Here is a 17,571-nt window from a genome sequence, read left to right as displayed (position 1 = left end):
CTAGCATCACAACATCGTTCCAAGGAGAAAGTACCCCTGCAAGATACGTCTGGCAGTTTGATACTCCCTGCTTTCAAATGGTTCTGCTCCTTTCCCAGGGTGAAAGAGCTGGGATGTCCTGCTAGCCAGAATGGAGTCCAGCAGCAAGGCCTCTTGGCTTACAGCCATCAAATTGTTCATCTGAGAAAGTAGTGGAAGGAATTGATTTTTAATAAGCTCTCCTGCCAATTTAATAGTTCTATTGTGTCACTCATTCTTTTTTTTAAAAAAAAAAAAAACAACAACAAACAGACTTCTAGGATTCAGTTTAGGCTGAACTAGCCTCTCAGACATTTGTGAGATTGAGATTTGCTTGGACAAAAGCCTTTCATGTATTCTTCCTCTGGCTTCAGTTGTTTCTAGAATGGAGCCATGATAAATGAAGAGGAATTTTCTTTTTTGCCTATTCATAAGTAGAGAAAAAGCTTCAAAGCTTTTGAAGAATCTTTACCATCACAATAAGGATATTTCTGTGAAGGCAGAGAGGAAATTGGGAGTTCACAGTAACTTTGTTTTGTTTTTGAAGGCTTGCTGTCTACTCCTGTACCAAACATTTCGAAAGTAGAATCCATCTGGATATTACTAGGAGATTTAAGACTCCCTCTTGTGGCTGCTTCAAGTTGATAGTTGGGTATTTGTATGGAGATCTTTTTATCATGAAAGTCCTGAGGCTAATTCAGTGTTGCTAATAGTAACTTGATTTAATGTTTTTCTGTTACAAAATTCACTTAAGCATTGTTTCAACTCACTTTTATTTTTTTCTTCACATAGAAGAAAAACCCACTCCTGAATTGAGTGTGAAGCAAGATGTGGAAGGAAAATGGGTTGAATAAGTTGTGGTTGCCTCAATCATGTTTGATGCAAGTTAAGTACATTAAGACTGCCAAAGTAGATAGATGTTGGGAAATCCCAGTGTAATTTAATTGCTTCTCTGAATCCAGAGAAGGAGTGTGCCTGGTGCGGCAGAGGGTGAGACGGTGCACGGTTCTGAACCTGCTGGGCCAGTGCTGGTGGTGGGTGACAGTCAAACACAAGCAGGTTGACTGCAATAGTTAACTTCATGTAAAAACACATTATTTGCTCTAGGCTGCTATTTGCTCTAGCAGCTGCTAGGAGTGAAGAGTTTTGCTTTATCTGACTGGATCCAGGAATAAGAGGACTGAAAGCAAAACAAGAAGAGCATTTAGTAAGAGTAAAGCCTTTCTATCTTGCCTGCATCCCAGGCATCTCCTTGTTACTGTTGCCCTCACTGCCTAGGAAATAGCTTAGATCACGTTTGTCTGCATCTGTCTATTGCAGATGCTCAAACAAAAGGATTCTGACCTGCATGTTCTTGTATTCTTGGCTGGGCTGGCAAATGCGGATGGATCGAGCAAGTGTTTTGTTAACACTGTTCTGCAGCACAAAATACTGAACAGTTTTTTCTGTTTTGATAGTGTTTAATTTCTCCCTTCTCATCTTCAGAATTGAAGGCTGGGAAAAATGGCCATGCCTGTTGCTTTGTTAAGCTTGCCTTTGGCTCCGATTCTGGCACCAAGAAAGGAAATAAAATACAGGGGAAGGGGAGCTTTCCAAAAGAGCTATGGGTCTGCTCCGAAGTTGATAGGTTAAAGCTTACAAAGCACTGACTCTGAGGCATTGCTCTAATGTTTGTAAAATCAGCATGGCAGCTCTGTTAAGGACCGTGAGTCACCATGAGGGTGGTTCAGTTCTTTATGAGTAGTAGTGCAACGTTCTACTTCCATGCGATCGGGAGGTAGAATTTAAATGGAGTCAGAATTACCTCTTTGATTAGAGCACTGTCTGACCTCTGCTTTGTTCTTGCTGCCTGCTTACAGCTGTGCCAAGTGGAACGCGACCTGTCTTTGTGCAAGAGAAAAGGACTGGACAGAGCCCTTCAGCATCAGCCACAGCAATTGTAATTGCTCTCCAGCCGTGCTCTGGGCTGCCGTGTCTGGTCTCTGCCCGGCTGCTCCTGGGGGACACGGTCAGGTGTGGCCCAACTTGGCTGTTGTTTCCAGGAAGCTGCTGACAGCAGGCCTGACCCTGGCCATGTGCACGCAGCGGGAGGCTCTGCCTGTCCCCAGGCGCGGCCTCAGGCGCTCGTGGCAAGCCTGCGCTCCAGGCTAAACAGAGGAAGGTGAGGGTCAGCAGCAGAGAGCTCTGCCCAAGACTCAGGAAGCACATTTTGGCAGAGGAAAGAAATACAATACAAGCAGGGAGGGAAGCTCAGCTTCCATCCAACCCCCTCCAAGAAGCTTTTGGCTCCCTACGGCTGCCAAGTCTTTACTATCAGTTATTGTGCTCTTTTATTGTTACAGGCTCTCGTGTTTGTTTTCTGCTTTTACACCAGTGTGCTGCAGAGGGGAAAGAACGCAGTGATCTGGGAGCATTGTGGGCTGGAGGGCAGAGCCCTGCGCAGGGGACAGGCAGCCCAGCTCCCCCTCCTGCCTGCTGCTGTCTCCTGTGTAGCCTTGGGACATGGCACGTCCCTTCCCTCTTTGCTCTAGGTGGTTCCACCTGGCACAGAACTCTCTGCTTGTTTACCATCTTTGTCATTGAAAAGTGTCTCAGAGGGGTCTTGGGTGAAGTTGTGTTTGGCCAGGACACGCACAGACCCTGCTCACTGCTCTCCTTCCCCAGAGCAAGCAAAAGGACCTCTGCACAGACTTACCCTCCTCACCTTGCCCTGCAGCTGTTAAACCACTTCACTCTGCAGGTGCTGCCCACACTGGCAGGGAACAGAGATGTCCCTGTTAGAGAAACTGGAGGTGAGAAGTGGCACCCTGAGCACAGTGCATTTTGAGCACTCCTGGAAGAGTGTTACCCTGTTCTGAACAATGTGGATCTCTCTTGTCTTCCAGAGACTGCAAAGGTGGCGAAAGCCAGCTCTCAGATCTGAACTGTTCTCGCAGTGGTGCAGCATATGGGAATGTGTGCAGGGAGCCCAGGAACCAGAGGAATTAGCTTGCGGAAGTGGAAGTCCCCAGGGCACACGTAGCACCAATGCTCAGTGCTTGTCCTTGTAAACCCTGCTCTGCTCCCCATCATCACTTGCTTAGCGCCTTTGTTTCTTCCAACCATGAGTGAAACCAGTTGTGTTAAGGGCATGACATAATTATAGTCTGGGAATTCCACTGGAGAAATCCTTTTGAAGATTTACTTGTCTGGCTAATTACCATAAAACTATGAGGGTGCTGCACTCCAAATTATTAACAGTTAATAAGTGGAGGTTTCTGCTTTCTTGTACTTCTTGCTGCAAAACAAAACAGACCAATTCTGTGTCAGTAGCATTTTCTTTTAGGAATGCCTGCCAGAGGCGTGCTAACGCACTTTCATGACACCACTGTCCATCTCTGGTGGTGGTAGCAGATTACTGAACTAAAAACGTAAGTCTTCCTTCCTTTCCATGTTTGCTGCCATTCTGCCTTTCCTTATGCTTGAGCAGTGACAACAGCCTGGAGGATTTATTTGCTGTATGTTGACATTTTTGCTTTCTGATGTACATCCTTACGTTACCCTCTGGAGTTCAGGCCGTGTCAACCATAGAGGAATGGTTTAGGGAGCAACAGCCTTAGGAGAAAACTGCCATCCCACACTCCTTCCCTAAATGTCTGCATTATGAATATGCTTTAGAGTTATAAGTTTGATTATTTACTTCCATATTTACCTCCTTTTACCTGTTATTGTCCTTAAAAATACTTGCTCTCTGTGCCAGCATCTTTATCATATATAGAGAGGGTGCATTGTGCCATCTGTAATAAACCGAGTGGGTCTCATTCTCTGCCTGTTCCACCTCCTGGTGCAGCAGGATGTCTGAGATGCTCAGAAGCAGCAGAGAACCTTCAGCCACTGCTGCCTGATGCATCCCTGGGGGGGGAGGCCCAAGCCCAGGCACTCCAAGTGCGTGGTGCTGCAGAGGATGGTGGCTGCCATGGCCAGGGTGCTACTGGGTGCTGCCACCAGGCTGAGCGTGATGGTGAGCTGTGGGTGGCTGGGCGAAGTGCTGCAGAACAAAACTGAATTGAAGTGATTCTTTCCCTCTCCTCCTGGCCTGCGAAGAGATCTTTTTTCATTTACTATAGAACATGGTCCTTAATAGTGCTGAAGTGTTCTACGTATTTTAAATAAACATGAGTGGATTTGAGCCCAGGAGGACATGAAAGAATGCAGCGTTTGCGGGGTACCGGCCCGGCACACATGTCAGCAATTTGGCTGCCTTGTGTACTTTGGCTTTTAAAAAAGCATTTTAAAGTAAACAAATGGAGGAAAATCTGGCAGCTGGATTTCAAAGTAAATTGCTTTCAGCTGATGGACCCCGTTTCCAGCTCGCTTGGGTAGGACTGAGCCCTACGCATCCAGCGAGAAGAGCTCGCGGCCAAGGAGGAGAGCGGAGGCGGGAGGGAGAACAAAAGCAGGGAAGTTCTGTGGATTTAATTCTTCCATTTCCTTCCTTTGCACCAAACACTCCTGGCCTGTCACTGCCTTGCTGTTGGCCAGGCAGGTCAGTACTTCAGGCAGCAAATTGTGCTCCATCGTGCCCCAGCCCTGCACTGCTGTGCCTTGCTACCTCCTCCAGCACGGCTGTGCTCCTCAGTGCTGGTGCTGCTGCTGTCCCCACGTCCCCTCTGTGGGCGCTGGGCTCTGCCCTGGCATCGCCCACCAGGGGAAGCAGGGCTGGAAGCAGCAGAGATAACACAGGGCTCAGGAGCACGGGCTGAGGAGGGGCCTCCGGAAGGGACTGGTGTGGCCCCAAAGGAGGAGACTCAGCACATGCTGACAGATAATAACGAGGTCCCGGGCTAGACAAAATGGGGAGGTTGCTGAGGTCACACTTTGGCTCAGCACTGGGCTCCTTCTGCTTTGACTCGTGTTTCCTCAAGTTTATAAAACTTTCTGTGGGTTGGTTCAGTGGAAAGGGCAGAGGAAACCAGGGGGTCTGCAGTGGTGGTGGAGCAGGGCTGGGGAGGGCTGCTCCGAGCACGCACAGCACTGCAGTGCCCTGCAGCACCCCAGGGCAGCGTGCAGGGCCGGGAGCAGTGGGCCGGGCAGGGCTGTGTGCTGCTTGGTGTGCCGTCCCTGAGCTGTGTGCGGGAGCTGCCTTGCTGCTCGTGGCCCCGCACAGCTCTGTGCTGTGCTCCCTACAGTGCCAATATTAATCAGGACAGTTCACTCTGGTGGCTTTCCTCCTCCTAACCCAGCAAATGAACTCTTCTGTGGCTAAGGTGCCACCAGCTGTGACACGCAAAGGGAAAAAGTAGCAAAACCTGGGTGAGCAACGCTGAGAGAAAATGGCGGCCGGGCTGAGGTGGCAACCTCCACACGCAGCCTGGAGCGCTGTGCTGGGCCTGCCCTCATCAGCCCTTGGCACAGGCGGCCTCTGGCACTGCTGCTGGGAGCAGGCAGTGCCCACATGTACCTGCTGGCACCCATGGGCTCACCGGGGAGTTCCTGGTGCTTCTTAATGCCTTTTTGAAGGGAAGGCCTTTTTGAGGCAGCCCCTGCTCCGGCCTGTGTCGCTCCAGCCCCCAGATGGGCTGCTGAGAGCGCGGCCCCACCATGACGGCACTGAAAGCTGCAGGAAAGAGGCTACAGAACACAGTGCAATGGCATCTCCTGGCTTCTGTGACTGCTTTTGGCCTCAGGTAGGCAATCAGATTGGGGGGGGCAGGGGATCTGGGGGGTTTGTGGCCTATGGGTGCTGCCAACTCATCGTCCCTTGCTGAGGGCACCAGTGGAGGGCTGGGAAGGCCCCCTGTGCCTCCTGTGGGGTTGGGGTACGAGGCTGCAATGGTGACACAGTGAGACATGCAGTGCTAGTGCTGAGTGACTCAGGTGGCATGGGGCTGGAGGGCTGCAGCCGTGTGGGGCCTGTTGGGAAGGGGTAATGTGGAGGATTTGCTGTTGTGGGGAAGAGGCTGTAGGTGGATAATGCTCCAGCCTGCATTCAGAAGAACGAAAAAAACCACTGGCAAAGACAGTTGCTGTGGATGTCCCTATGATTAACTGGAAGAATATGTAAATGTATATAGCAGTTACCATAGCTACTGGAGGCATTACGCTGGGGTGGGGGAAGGCAGAGCCCCCAGCCCAGCCCAGGTCAGGATTTGCATTCACAGCACAACAGCACCCGGCACCCCATGAGGCTGGCACAGAGCAGCTGGGCTGTTCTTACCTCATGCCACCATTGTGTCTCCAGCACCCCTGGCACCCCAGGGCTGTGCAAGGGGCAGAGAGCAGCTGTGGGTTTGGGCTGCAGGATGTCACAACAAGGGGCTCAGTCAGGCCAAGCGCCTCAGCCCTGCTGCTACCATGCCACAGTGTTTTCCCATGGGGCCACAGCCCCTTGCTAAGACTTAAGCACCCCTTAGGTCCTGAGGGCAGGAAGCACCCTGAGAGAGTGACAACCCTTGGGCAACGTGCTGCCACACAGCAGCACAAAGCTGGGAGCCCCAGAATGCCAACTTGCCCACAAGTGCACCAAGCACTCAGGTGGCCCAGCCCCACAGCTCATTGCTGGCTGACCCTATAAAGCTGAGAGGGAAAAGGGGCTCTGCTTGTGTGGAGCCTGCAGAACTGCCCTGCCTGCCCACAGGTGCTGGTGAGTGCCCCTATTGTGTTGTACTGTGTTGTATTTTGTTGTATTGTGTCGTGTTGCATTGCTTACTCACGTGGCTGCTGTAAGCCCCAAGACCAAGGGGCTTCCATCCACCCACACATATTTGCTTGTGCCCTCCATGAGCCCTAGGGTGTGCTGGGTGGCCACAGATGGAAGGCGAGAGTGAAACCTACTGACTTTCGAGCACCCTAACCCGAAAGCTCCAGGCTGACAGCCCCACTGCCTGTGGCTGCTCCTGGCTCTGGGGGACAGCAGAGCTGGGGGGATCCCAAAGGATGGGGGGACCCCAGGCTCCTCTGCCTGCCCAGGCACTCTGTGGCTGTTACAAATGACAGGCGTGCTCAGCCAGGCTCTCATGTCTGCTATTTTCTTATAATTTAAGAGCCTTCCTCACATTAATCTTTTTATTTTTATTTTGACAAATGTATGTTTCCAGGAAGTTGCTGAGGTCAAAGCAGCATCTGTTGCTCGTTATTTTGGGGGATGCAGAGGGTCTTTGTGAGGGTTTCCAAAGCAACAATGAATTAAGTGGTTTGTAAAGCGGAGAGCAGGAATGAGGAGAGGGCTGGGGCTTCCCGAAAGGCAGCTGAAGATGCTGATGAAAATCAGATCAGCTCGCCTGTATTTTCTTGGAAACTTGATCTATTTTTCTTGTACAACTGTCAGCCTGACTCCTGTATTTCAAGCTCTTGGCAGGAGCCAGCTCTGTGTTTCGGCACTGGGATTAGCGTGGCTGCGGTCAGATGTGCACTCCCTGGCCCACACCAGCTGCTATGTGCTGGCCAACGGCACATGTGTGGCAGCAGACGTGGAGGTGCAGGGACAAGTGAAGGCCTGGGGCCCAGCATGTCCTGCTGCGGTGCCAGCTGCAGACAGGGGCAGGGGCCCCCACGATAACACTCTCCCCCTGTGCTGGGTATAGTACTTGTCTCCTGAAATCAGAGTCTTGGGGCTGAGCTCACACCTTGAAATGCTCCACACTCCTCGCAGGGTGCTGCTCCAGCCGCCTGGTCTCAGTCACCAAAACCAGCTGAGAAGTCAGTGCAGGGTCAGTCCCGTGGCCGGGGCTCCCATGCAGAGCTGGTGTAGTGTCAGAAGCAGCTTTTTTCTTGCAAAACAACACAAGGAGGGTCTGGTGCCAAGGCGAGGGCTGCCGAGGAGCCCAGGAGATTTATTGCTGAGGAAATACTTTCTCCAGCAACGGCTGACGGTCACAGTGGGAACAATGGGAGATTCGCAACGTGAACAAAGCTGATTTCGTTCTTCTTTTTATCAATGCGTTTTCCTTGCGGAGCCTCCCTTCCTGGAAGTGGGAGATGCAGCTTCCCCCGCGCTCTGGCTGTGTAATCAGCAGGAATGGCAATATCCTGGCTGGGAAGCGAGCTGTGAAACGCTGTCACCCGTGCTGATTTATGAGCCCGGGACAGCGCAAGCTGTGGCAGCAGCCAGCACAGGGCTGGCCCAGGGACAAAGTGCCAGGGCGCGTGCAATATCCACATATTCTTTCTCCTCCTTGCCGAATCCCCGGGGAGCCCGCGAGGGGAAGTTAATGGATTAGACACACACGTTCTGTTTTATGTTATTTTTTTATTGCCCCATCTTTCCAAACGCCTTTAGCAGACGTGCGATGACAATGGGGCCGGACAGGCGTGGGGTCAGCAGCCTGCCTGTGGGAGGTCAGCGTGCTGCGTGCCGGCCATGGGCACAGATGGTCCTGGGTGGACTGGGGGGTCTCCATCGGGGTGGCCCCGCAGCCCAGGCCATGCGGTGCCCATGGGCTGGGCAGCACCATATGAGCCATCCCGCACCCCCTGTGTTGCACTGTGCAGTCCTCACCCAGCATCAGGAACATGAAATGATTATTCCAAATGATCAGATTTTAATTATGCAACACAGAGGATGATTATTGTATGCCAAATTGGTGCCGAGTGCTTAGTTATGTATATGCCAAATTTAGTCTATACTATTATACCCAGTGGGTGGCCGTAGACAATCAGGAAGTAATTAGTTTTGCTGGAGGTTGTTCGCTTGCCTGGTTCGCTGTGCTGTCTGGGGAGCGTCTTGCTGCGCTTCGTGAATACCGTGGGCTTTGAGTTCAATACCATCTTTTTGTGACAAGCTAATAAGCTGTCTGCATGGCGGCCTGTAATTAGCGCTGTCGATATTCATTTGGAAACGGAGCCCATGCGGAGTGGCTCTGCCGATGGCGCTTCCCTTTGTCGAGGCTCTGGTCCCACCTTGCCTCCGAGGGACGCGGCCGCATGCCGGACATGTTGGTTGGAGCAGTGGGGATAGCCCATGCTGCCACCTGGCCATGTCCTGAGGGTCCGTGCTCACCTCTGGGGTCCCCTTGGTAGAACCACCCATGGTTGGGGGCTGCGTTGGTGGGGAGGTGCTGACGTTGGAATGCGGTGGTGCTGCCCATGGGCAGCGTTCGGTGCTGAGGGGCCCCGGATGCGGCTGCCTCTGCAAAACCGGCCGGGGGCTGCCAGGCAGGAATTGCCTGAGTATGGAGCAACTTTTACCTCTGTTACACAAAGGAAACTTTCCTCCTCTTTTTGTCAGAGATGCTCACTCCATTGAAATGATTGGCATACTGGAGAGCTGAGAAACTAAATTGTTTATACACTAATGAATAGAAGCTTGATTGCAAGATCCTGTTTGGAAAATTATAGTGCTGAATTGAAGCCGTACAATTACATCCAAAATGCTGCATATTCATTTCATCTGCTTTGCATAGAGATTAACAAGCGAGCCCTAAAGCAGACTCTGAAATTAAAGCTAACACCAGATTTAGTCACAGGTTACAAACTAAATAGCATTGTTTGATGGATATGAATCTTTACCACCTGCCTGCCTGATGATTGCTAGCAGCTTACCAGACAGCAGAGGAAAAACTTTCTTCCCATGCAGGAAGCACAGTAAGCGCGGGGCTGGATGTGCCCCCTCCCTGCATGTCCCCCCCAGGCAGATGGCTGCTTGCTTCCATCCTCTGGGAAGGGCACCTCTGGCCTCTTCTTCTGGAGGCTGCAGCCCCTCCAGGTTTGCAGGACTGGGTGCTGCCTGGGGATGTGGTGCTGCAGGTTCCTGACCCCACCTCGATCCCACCCCTGGAGCTCTCCTTCCCTGTGTGCCCAGGCTGAGCTTGGTTTGTGGGCCAGAGTTTGGTTTGGGAGCAGAAACCAGGGAATGAGAAAGGGCAATGTATGTGCTGGGGGCTGCCCTGTCCCATCCCAGAGCCCAGACCTCTTAGGCTGCAGCTGGGGGCTGTGGGGCAGAGTGTTGGTGCTGTGTACTGGCAGGGGATGCTCTGGAAATGGTCCCTGTCACTGGTGTGGAACCTGGTACCCATGTGGCAGTGTGTGGTGACATGAGACTTCTTGTTGTCACTGTGAGGGGGAGCAGATGGGACTCACAATTGAACTGGGACTGTGACAGTAGGGGGATGCAGGGACCCTCCCTGAGGGGAGTGGGCCAGGGATGGGGCTGTGGCTGCCCTGCCTTGACTTTTGGGTAGGATGTCACTTAACTGGGAAACCTGAAGCACAAAACTGAGCTCAGGAGCACTGGGGCTAGGAGATGAGATGCTCCAGGGCAGTGGGGCAGAGAACATAGCACCAGCGCTGCAAATTTGAGGCATTTATTTTCTTTAAAAGTCAGTTACCAAACTGCAGTGTACTTTATTTCCTAAGGAGTGGTCGATCCGTCTCTACCACACTAACACACAGCCCAACCACGGCTTTACAAATCCACAGTTCCCATCACGTGTCCTCAGCAGTGCTGGTGGTGCCACGGGCCTTCTGCCATCAGCTCCTACCGGCTCCTGCTCAGCCCTGGGCCCCACAGTGCTGTGCTGTTGGGGTCCTGTCACTCTCTGTACTGGGACAGAGTGGCTGCTCTGAGCCTCCATCTCCTGACACTTCCCCAACTTGAGCCTCCAGCACCTTCCCAAACCTCCTCTTGCAAACAATGAGTGGAAGATCACCTCCCAGGGTCCCTCCCCAGAACCTGCTCCAGCCTGTACTGATGAGGGATGCCTGGCAGCACTGGGCATTGCCTTGGCTCTCCCCACAGGGCTGGATTTCTTCCTTAAACCTTCCATCTTGCAAACTCATCCCCAGACATTCATGCTTCCAACTTCACAGTGAACCATTCCATAACACCTCAACATGACAAAGCAGCCCCAAAGCGCTCAGAGACGTGCACATGGAGCAGCTGCTTCTGCCACCCCAAGATATGTGGAGCACCTGCTGTGGCATGAGGCTCCCAAGTCTCCTCCATAGGCAGTCACCCCATACCAGCCTCCTGCAGGGTGGCCCCAGTCTGCATGGACAGTAGGTGCTGTGGCATAGGAAAAGGCACCTTTGGAGGGAGGCAGTGGTGGCATTGCTGCACAGGGACACAGCAGTGGGGCAGTGAAGCTGCTGTCTCCAAAACAGGACCAGTCTCAAGGCAGTGAGGTATCTGCATCTCTCCCTCCCGAGGCCACCCCACCACACTGGGGCTGGGGGATGCAGTGGGAAGGACATGGTGGCCCTGGGACTGTCTGCAGCAGCCAGGGATGTGGTAATAAGTGGGATCTGTGCTTCTGCCAGGCAGCAGAGGTGAGAGCTCCCTGGGACAGAGGCCCACGTGGCACCCCTGACCAAGGGAAGGACACGGCACAAAAGGGCTGGGGAAAGCAGGAAGACAGCATGAACTGGTGCAGACTGGGACAGGGGCTGACCAGGTTGCCTTCTGTGCTGCAGCCCATATGTGGCAGGAGGAGCTGATGAATGGAGCAGGGACAGTGAACGGACCTGACCCAGGCAGGGTGCAGGGACCGTGCAACTCCAGCGTGCACTGGGGAGTGGTGTGGAAAGAGCCACTGGGACTGCCTGCCAGCTAGCTGCCAGTGCTGTGTCCAACTAAGAAGGGACCCTGCTGGGCCCCACAGTAGTGTCCAGCTCCGGCTCCAGCAGCTCATCTTCTGAGAAGCTGATGTGCAAACAGGTGTCGTCTGCAGGGGAGAAGGGCAGCGTGCTGTCCGTGGGGCTCAGCAGTGCGGCCAAGTCCTTGCTCAGGGCATCACTGGCTGCAGGGTCATGGATGCTGGATGGAGGGGACGTGTGCCCATTCTCTCCAGACCTGTCCTTGCTCAGAACACGTTGGAAGGTCCCAACAGGGAGGGGCTCTGCGCTGGCAGCAGCGCTCCGTGCAGGAGTCCTTGCCTCAGGGTCCAGGAGGGTGAGGGAGGTGGCAGTGATGCTGGTGAGGCCGGACACACTGGGGCTGGGGAGGCTCACGTGGGCAGTACTCTCAGGCTTGATGTCCACTTCTAGGCTCGGGGAGGTCTTGCTCGACCTCTTGCGCAGGATGGGTGGTGGTGGGTTGAGCTTGGGAATGGGCTGCTGCCGCCTGAGAAGCAAGAGCAAAGAGGAGGTGATGGGCAAGGATTTACCTACCTGCACACAGGGCTCGGTCCAGCTGGCCTGGGCTCTCCAAAAGCCAGATGCTTCCTTGGGTCTCTTCAGTGCAGCCCATTGCTGTGTATGTTGGAGCCGGGGCGTGGAAGGGATGCAGTACTGGCCGAGTTGCTCCATGGAACAGGAGCAGGACAGACAGCATCCCCCATCCCTGTTCCCACGTGTGCACACAGCGGGTCCCACCCCGGGCTCTGCCCTCCTGAGATTCGTCCGTCTCTTCCAGCACGCAGACCCGTCACTGCCTGTCCCCAACCTGAGCTGTCCTCTGTCACGGACAGAGCTCTCCCTCCCACGTCCCCAGCTGCTGCAAGCGCTGCTCTGGCCCGCGCCGTTGTGCTGCTCGGGGCTGCTGTAAGCTTCGTTTTCTACATGTTAGCTGGTACGGTGCTACGCTTTGGATTAGTGCTGACAGGGGCAGGGCGCTCCCGCTTCGGCTGCTGCAGAGACCGCGGAGCCCCACCTGTCCTCGTCCCCTCTGTCCGCGTCCTCCGCCTTCTGCCGGCCGCTCCCGCTGAGCAGCGCGAAGTCGCCGACCTCGGAGCCCTCCACGCGCCGGCTGAGCCCCTCGTGCGCCGCCAGGCCCTCGGCCCCCTCCTTGCTGCCGAAGCAGGGCCCGGCCCCCTCCAGGCCGACCAGGTTGAGGTAGGAATCCCCGGCGCCCAGCGCCGACAGCGAGCGGGGAGCCACGGGGCTGCCCAGGACGCTGGCGGGGGTGGAGGTGGAGGGCAGGGCGATGTCCAGGCTGTAGTGGTTCTTCAGGTTGAGGGACAGCGACTGCGCCAGGGACAGGTTCTGCAGCGAACGGTCAACTGCGGGGCACAGAGAGACGAGGGGCGGTGAGGCGCCGCGGGCGGCCTCGGGGCTGGCTGTGCCCGCTGCCCGCTGCCCGCTGCGCTCACCCGGCTGCCGCCGCTGCGCCCGGCTCTCCAGCGCCTTCAGCTGCCGCACCAGCAGCGAGACGTGCTGCAGCAGGTCGCGGTTGGTCAGCAGCAGCTGCCGCACGCGGGCCTGCGCCTCGATGCGCGCCGCCGTCTCTGCCGCCAGCTGGTCCTTCAGCAACTGCACCTGCGGGCGGGACGGGGCTGCGGGGCCGGCGCCGCCGGAGCCTTCCCCGGTTCCCCCGGAGCCTTTCCCGGTCCCCCCGGTTCTCCCCCGGCACCCGCGGAGCCGCCCCCGCTCCCCTCTCTGTCCCGCGGCGCTGCGCGGCGCTTTGGCGCCCCCTGGCGGCCGCGCGGCGCTCCGCCTGAGGCGGGGGATTGGGGCCTCGAGGAGGGCGCTGGAGGGGCAGCGCTGGGTGGGGCGGCGCGCGAGGTGGGGTGGGACTGGGGCAGATCCCCACGCCACGATGGGAGTACCCCTGGTTTGTAGGTTTGGTGGTTTGTAGGGCCATCGCTGCGCAACACCGTGAACTCCCCTGTACCTAGCCCAGCCCGGCTCTTCAGAGAGAGGAACAGGGCTGGTGCTGCCCAGGGGAAGGCGGGATGCGTACCTGAGCCACCGCCACCTGTGTCTGCTGCTGCTGCTGTAGGAGCTGCTGCTGGAGCAGCTGAAGGCAGTGCTGGGAGGCCAGTGGGGTGATGGAGGCCGAAGAGCAGGGGCTGCCCGGGCTGAGCAGCTGCTGTGAGCCGGCCGGGTACAGGGAGCAGCTCTCAGAGTCCTGGTGCAGAGACAAAGGCATGGTCAGAGGATTGCTCAGCTCATGCCGGGGTTGTTCAGACAGTGGCTCCCCAGGTGTTTGATGAGGCCCCATGCACTGACCCAGGGATCACAGCTGCCCCCACAGCCCTGGCACTGTATGGGGCCAGGTCAACAGCGCATCTGCATCTAAACGGAAAGGCACAGTGAAGCCCTGCCTCCTGAGCCAAGGAAATAAATCCAACTGAATGCATTTCATCGCAGCTGCTTGCAGTCAGGCCCTACAAGCGATACAATTGTGTAAAATGAAATAATGCCATTAAGGCAGCCATGAAACACTCCCTCGAACAGCTCTGCAGAGCAGCTATTCATTATGGCGTGTCCACAGCCAGCACCAAGCACACCCTCAGCCCCTTTGCAGCAGGGGCTGCCCTGAGGGATGTTGCTGGTGGAGGGAAGCAGTGAGCTGCGGCTGCTGCTGGAGCATGGCCAAGCAACTGCTGCAGACTAGACTAGACACCTGCCTGCACGGCATGCAAATGTCCCTCAGCAGGGACACTGCTTCCACTCCACCTGTTACCTGGATGTTGCTGTCCAGCCGGCTGTGTGGCATGGAGCAGGGTTCTGGTCAAGTGGTGCTGCTGTGGGTTGGGGGCAGCCAGAGCAGGGCACCAGGAAACTGGGGGTTCTCCCTGTAGCTGTGAGCAAAGGGACAGCAACAGCCCCCTCCCCCCCACCTGGCCCTTACCTGGCAGTTCTTGTCCTTGGAGCCCTGTCCAGGTTTCAGTGTGCTCAGCTCACCCCTGGCAAGAGGCAACTCTCCTGCTCCCCTCTCGGACACACAGATGCCATCAGAGTCAAGGCCAACCTCATCCACATCTGTGATCTTGGAGCCCTTTATCTGGTGCACTTAAAATGAAATAGAAAAATGAACCAGAGCCCCCCCACCGCAAGACCATGGCTGCCAGCCAGGGCTCAGAGCAGGGCTGACATGACAGCCAGGGGAGAATGGCCAAGGCTTGCTTTAGCCTCCACCTCCATGGGGCCCAGGTTGGGAAGGTGCTGGATCAGCCATGCCCCCAGGCCAACGGGACGTGAAGATCACGCTGTCACTGCAGCTGTCCCATGAAGACACATCACTGCAGCCCTCCTCACCCCAACACATCTCTGCCGCCACCACTGCCCAGACCCCACAGAATGTCACCTTCAGATTGCTGCTCCTCCGCCGACTTATCGCTGGCACCGTCTGCCTGGCCATCAGCGTTCTGCAGGGCGTGCTGCAGGCTCAGCTTGTGGCACACCTCAAAGGCCTGGCCCACCGTGCGCACCACACGCATAGCCTGGCTCTGCAGAGCACATGCACCGGTCAGCCCTGAGCTGGGGTCCCAGAGCAGCCCCATCGCCTCCCGGTGCCCACCCCAGGGTCTGGGCACGAGCATGGAGCATCCCACCTTCTTCTTGGATTTGAAGACGTTGCACCTGAAGGAGTTGTTGGCACCGTCCCTTGCGATGTAACTGAATATCTTCAGGTCTTGTGAGTCGTGAGACACATAGAAGATTCTGGGGGAGGGACAGGAGGAGTTAAATGTGTAAGAAGTTCTGTCCCTTGACAGAATTCATGGGCTCCTCTGCTTGCTAAGACCCAGGACAGAGTCCTGCTGGTTTGCCTACTGTTGCCACCAACAGTGGCAGAGTGCAGAGGATGCCTCTGGATGAAGCTTCTCATCTCCAAAATACCCAGAGATCCCATTGCAGGTGCTATGGAAAGTCAGTGCTATCCTACTGCATCCTGTACAAGCTATTCCCTTTGAGCAGTCATGCCTTAGCATCAGGCCCGTCTTTAGAGGCTCACAGCATCCAGTGAGCCATGTGTTACAGGCGGACTCCAGGAAGCCTGTGTGTCCTCTGCGTTCGCATCAGACAGCAGTTTGGATGGAAGGGACCTCTGGAGGTCACTCAGTATGACCTCTGCTTGACACAGAGCCAGCTTCAACGCCAACTCGGTCATTCTCTTCACTGGCAGAAATGTATGGAAAAGATTCCCACCAGCAGTAATTTTGTGACCTCAATCATTTTTTCATGGGGATTGAAAAGCAAGCAGGATACATCTGGTTCAGAGCACCTGGTCTGGGCGTGCAAAGCCCTGGCACATACCTGTACACGGGATCGTGCATCACCACCATCTTGCTCTCATCCCACGTCCACTCCTTTCGCTGCAAGCACATGGCAGAAGCAAAATTACTGCAGATTGGAGAGACCCAAACTCCGCCACTCCCATGGGCAGGAACCATGGACAAAGGCACATCTGTCCCCAGCCAAGGACAGGGCTACAGCCTGACTGCATTAGCAGTGACTGTTCAGTCGGTATCTTGGATGAAAATAGATTTCTTTGATCATTTATCATATCTGGTCATCTGATCATAGCCTCCAGGGCTGAAAGCTGTCCTAAAGATTAATTAATAGCATCAAATATGCAGAGGATTAACTCGTTTTGTGGGGCAAGGCTCTGAGTGAGAACTTTGGGAGCGGGGGCAGCTGTGGGCTCTGCACAGTGTGAGCAGGCATGGTGCTGCACAGCCTTACATTTTTGGGTGGAAAAGAAATCATCCTCCCACAGTGTAATTTCCCCACCTTTCTTCAGCGAGATTCTGCTATCATTTTGTGTGTGTGTGTGAAAAATTGAGGCTTTTTCTTGTGAAAATTCTGGGTGCTTGTTAAAAAAAGGCCGGTTTTGGTTAGCAGTCTGACTGTTCTGAGCAGTGATGCTACTCAGACACAGCCAAAGCCAATGCCGTGCGTGCGCCGGGTCTGGCTGGGCAGGGGGAGCCTCACCTTCTGCTTCTTGCGCAGGATCACCTTCACACCATCCACAGACACAATGATGCTCACCTTCTTCTTCTTAATGTTTTTGGCTTTGAATTCATACTGATGGGAAGACAAGCACAGGTTAGAAGAGAGGTGGGACTGGGAGGGTAGCTGGAACTGTGCGGCACCGTCAGTGCTCTACATGGATACGTTCTTGTGTTTAATAGCAGGGTGACAGTGAGGGGCTTTGGATGCTGGTGCTGGAGCAGAACCACCATCCCAGGTAACTGTGCAGGACATGGCTGGGGACTGTTAGTTCAGACGCTGGAGGAATTTCCTGGCATGCTGGTACTGAAGCACCTTGCACAGTGCGGTGGGAACACGCAGCAGTGCCTGGCTGGGGAGGTGGCACTGGCAGCACACATCATGCAGTGATTTATGGCATCTCCGGTGCCCTTGTATTACAGTGCTGCAGTGCATGGCGAATATAAAATGACTTCTGAATTGCAGGGAGGGCCAGATGGGTGGCAGTAATGCAATTATATCTGTCGTGGACATAATCACATTAACCTCAGTGTGCTCAGTATCTCTGGAGAAAAACCCAGCTCCTTATCTGCAGGTGTCTGCAGACTGAACTCACCTCCATTTGTGTTGAAAATCAAACCGATAGCTTTTAAATGCTGCTTCTGATGATAACTAAGAAGAATGGCAGAGCCCCTCTACTCTAAAGACGTGTATTTACTGTGCTGATCCCTGCTGGCCGCACTTCAGGCCCAATTTTCATCTTCCAAACAGCATTTTGACACCCCGTGTTTTTTGTTGTCCCTATTTGAAATCCAGCTTTCCTGGGTCAGATCCTCAGTTCACTCACACCAGCACATAGATCTGACAGTGCAGTTACAGCACGTGTGATCCAAGTCCGAGAGGCAGAGTGCAGACTGAAGCTCACCTACACTGCGTAATTAGACACCTAATTAGCAACCTTATCTCTTGATAGAGTCGGAGGAG

The 17,571-nt window shown here is 54.7% G+C and overlaps 1 protein-coding gene across 1 annotated transcript in view; it reads right to left on the bottom strand.

The window, feature by feature from the left end:
* Nucleotides 1-10,282: 10,282 nt before the first annotated feature.
* The window catches only part of LOC417113 (carboxyl-terminal PDZ ligand of neuronal nitric oxide synthase protein-like), a 31,520-nt gene continuing 24,231 nt past the window's right edge, over nucleotides 10,283-17,571 (bottom strand). The window contains exons 3-11 of the mRNA XM_015279836.4: nucleotides 16,591-16,683; nucleotides 15,913-15,971; nucleotides 15,210-15,318; nucleotides 14,963-15,104; nucleotides 14,507-14,667; nucleotides 13,613-13,780; nucleotides 13,023-13,188; nucleotides 12,584-12,932; nucleotides 10,283-12,055 (exon numbers count right to left, since the gene is read on the bottom strand). Of these exons, the coding sequence (XP_015135322.2) occupies nucleotides 11,566-12,055; nucleotides 12,584-12,932; nucleotides 13,023-13,188; nucleotides 13,613-13,780; nucleotides 14,507-14,667; nucleotides 14,963-15,104; nucleotides 15,210-15,318; nucleotides 15,913-15,971; nucleotides 16,591-16,683 (1,737 nt within the window). The 3' untranslated portion in view covers nucleotides 10,283-11,565. The remainder of the gene's footprint in view (nucleotides 12,056-12,583; nucleotides 12,933-13,022; nucleotides 13,189-13,612; nucleotides 13,781-14,506; nucleotides 14,668-14,962; nucleotides 15,105-15,209; nucleotides 15,319-15,912; nucleotides 15,972-16,590; nucleotides 16,684-17,571) is intronic.

The sequence above is a fragment of the Gallus gallus genome, chromosome 17 (genome assembly GCF_016699485.2).
Source record: "Gallus gallus isolate bGalGal1 chromosome 17, bGalGal1.mat.broiler.GRCg7b, whole genome shotgun sequence".
In the NCBI taxonomy this organism is placed as follows: Eukaryota; Metazoa; Chordata; class Aves; order Galliformes; family Phasianidae; genus Gallus; species Gallus gallus.
This window is presented reverse-complemented; position numbering and strand designations above follow the sequence as displayed.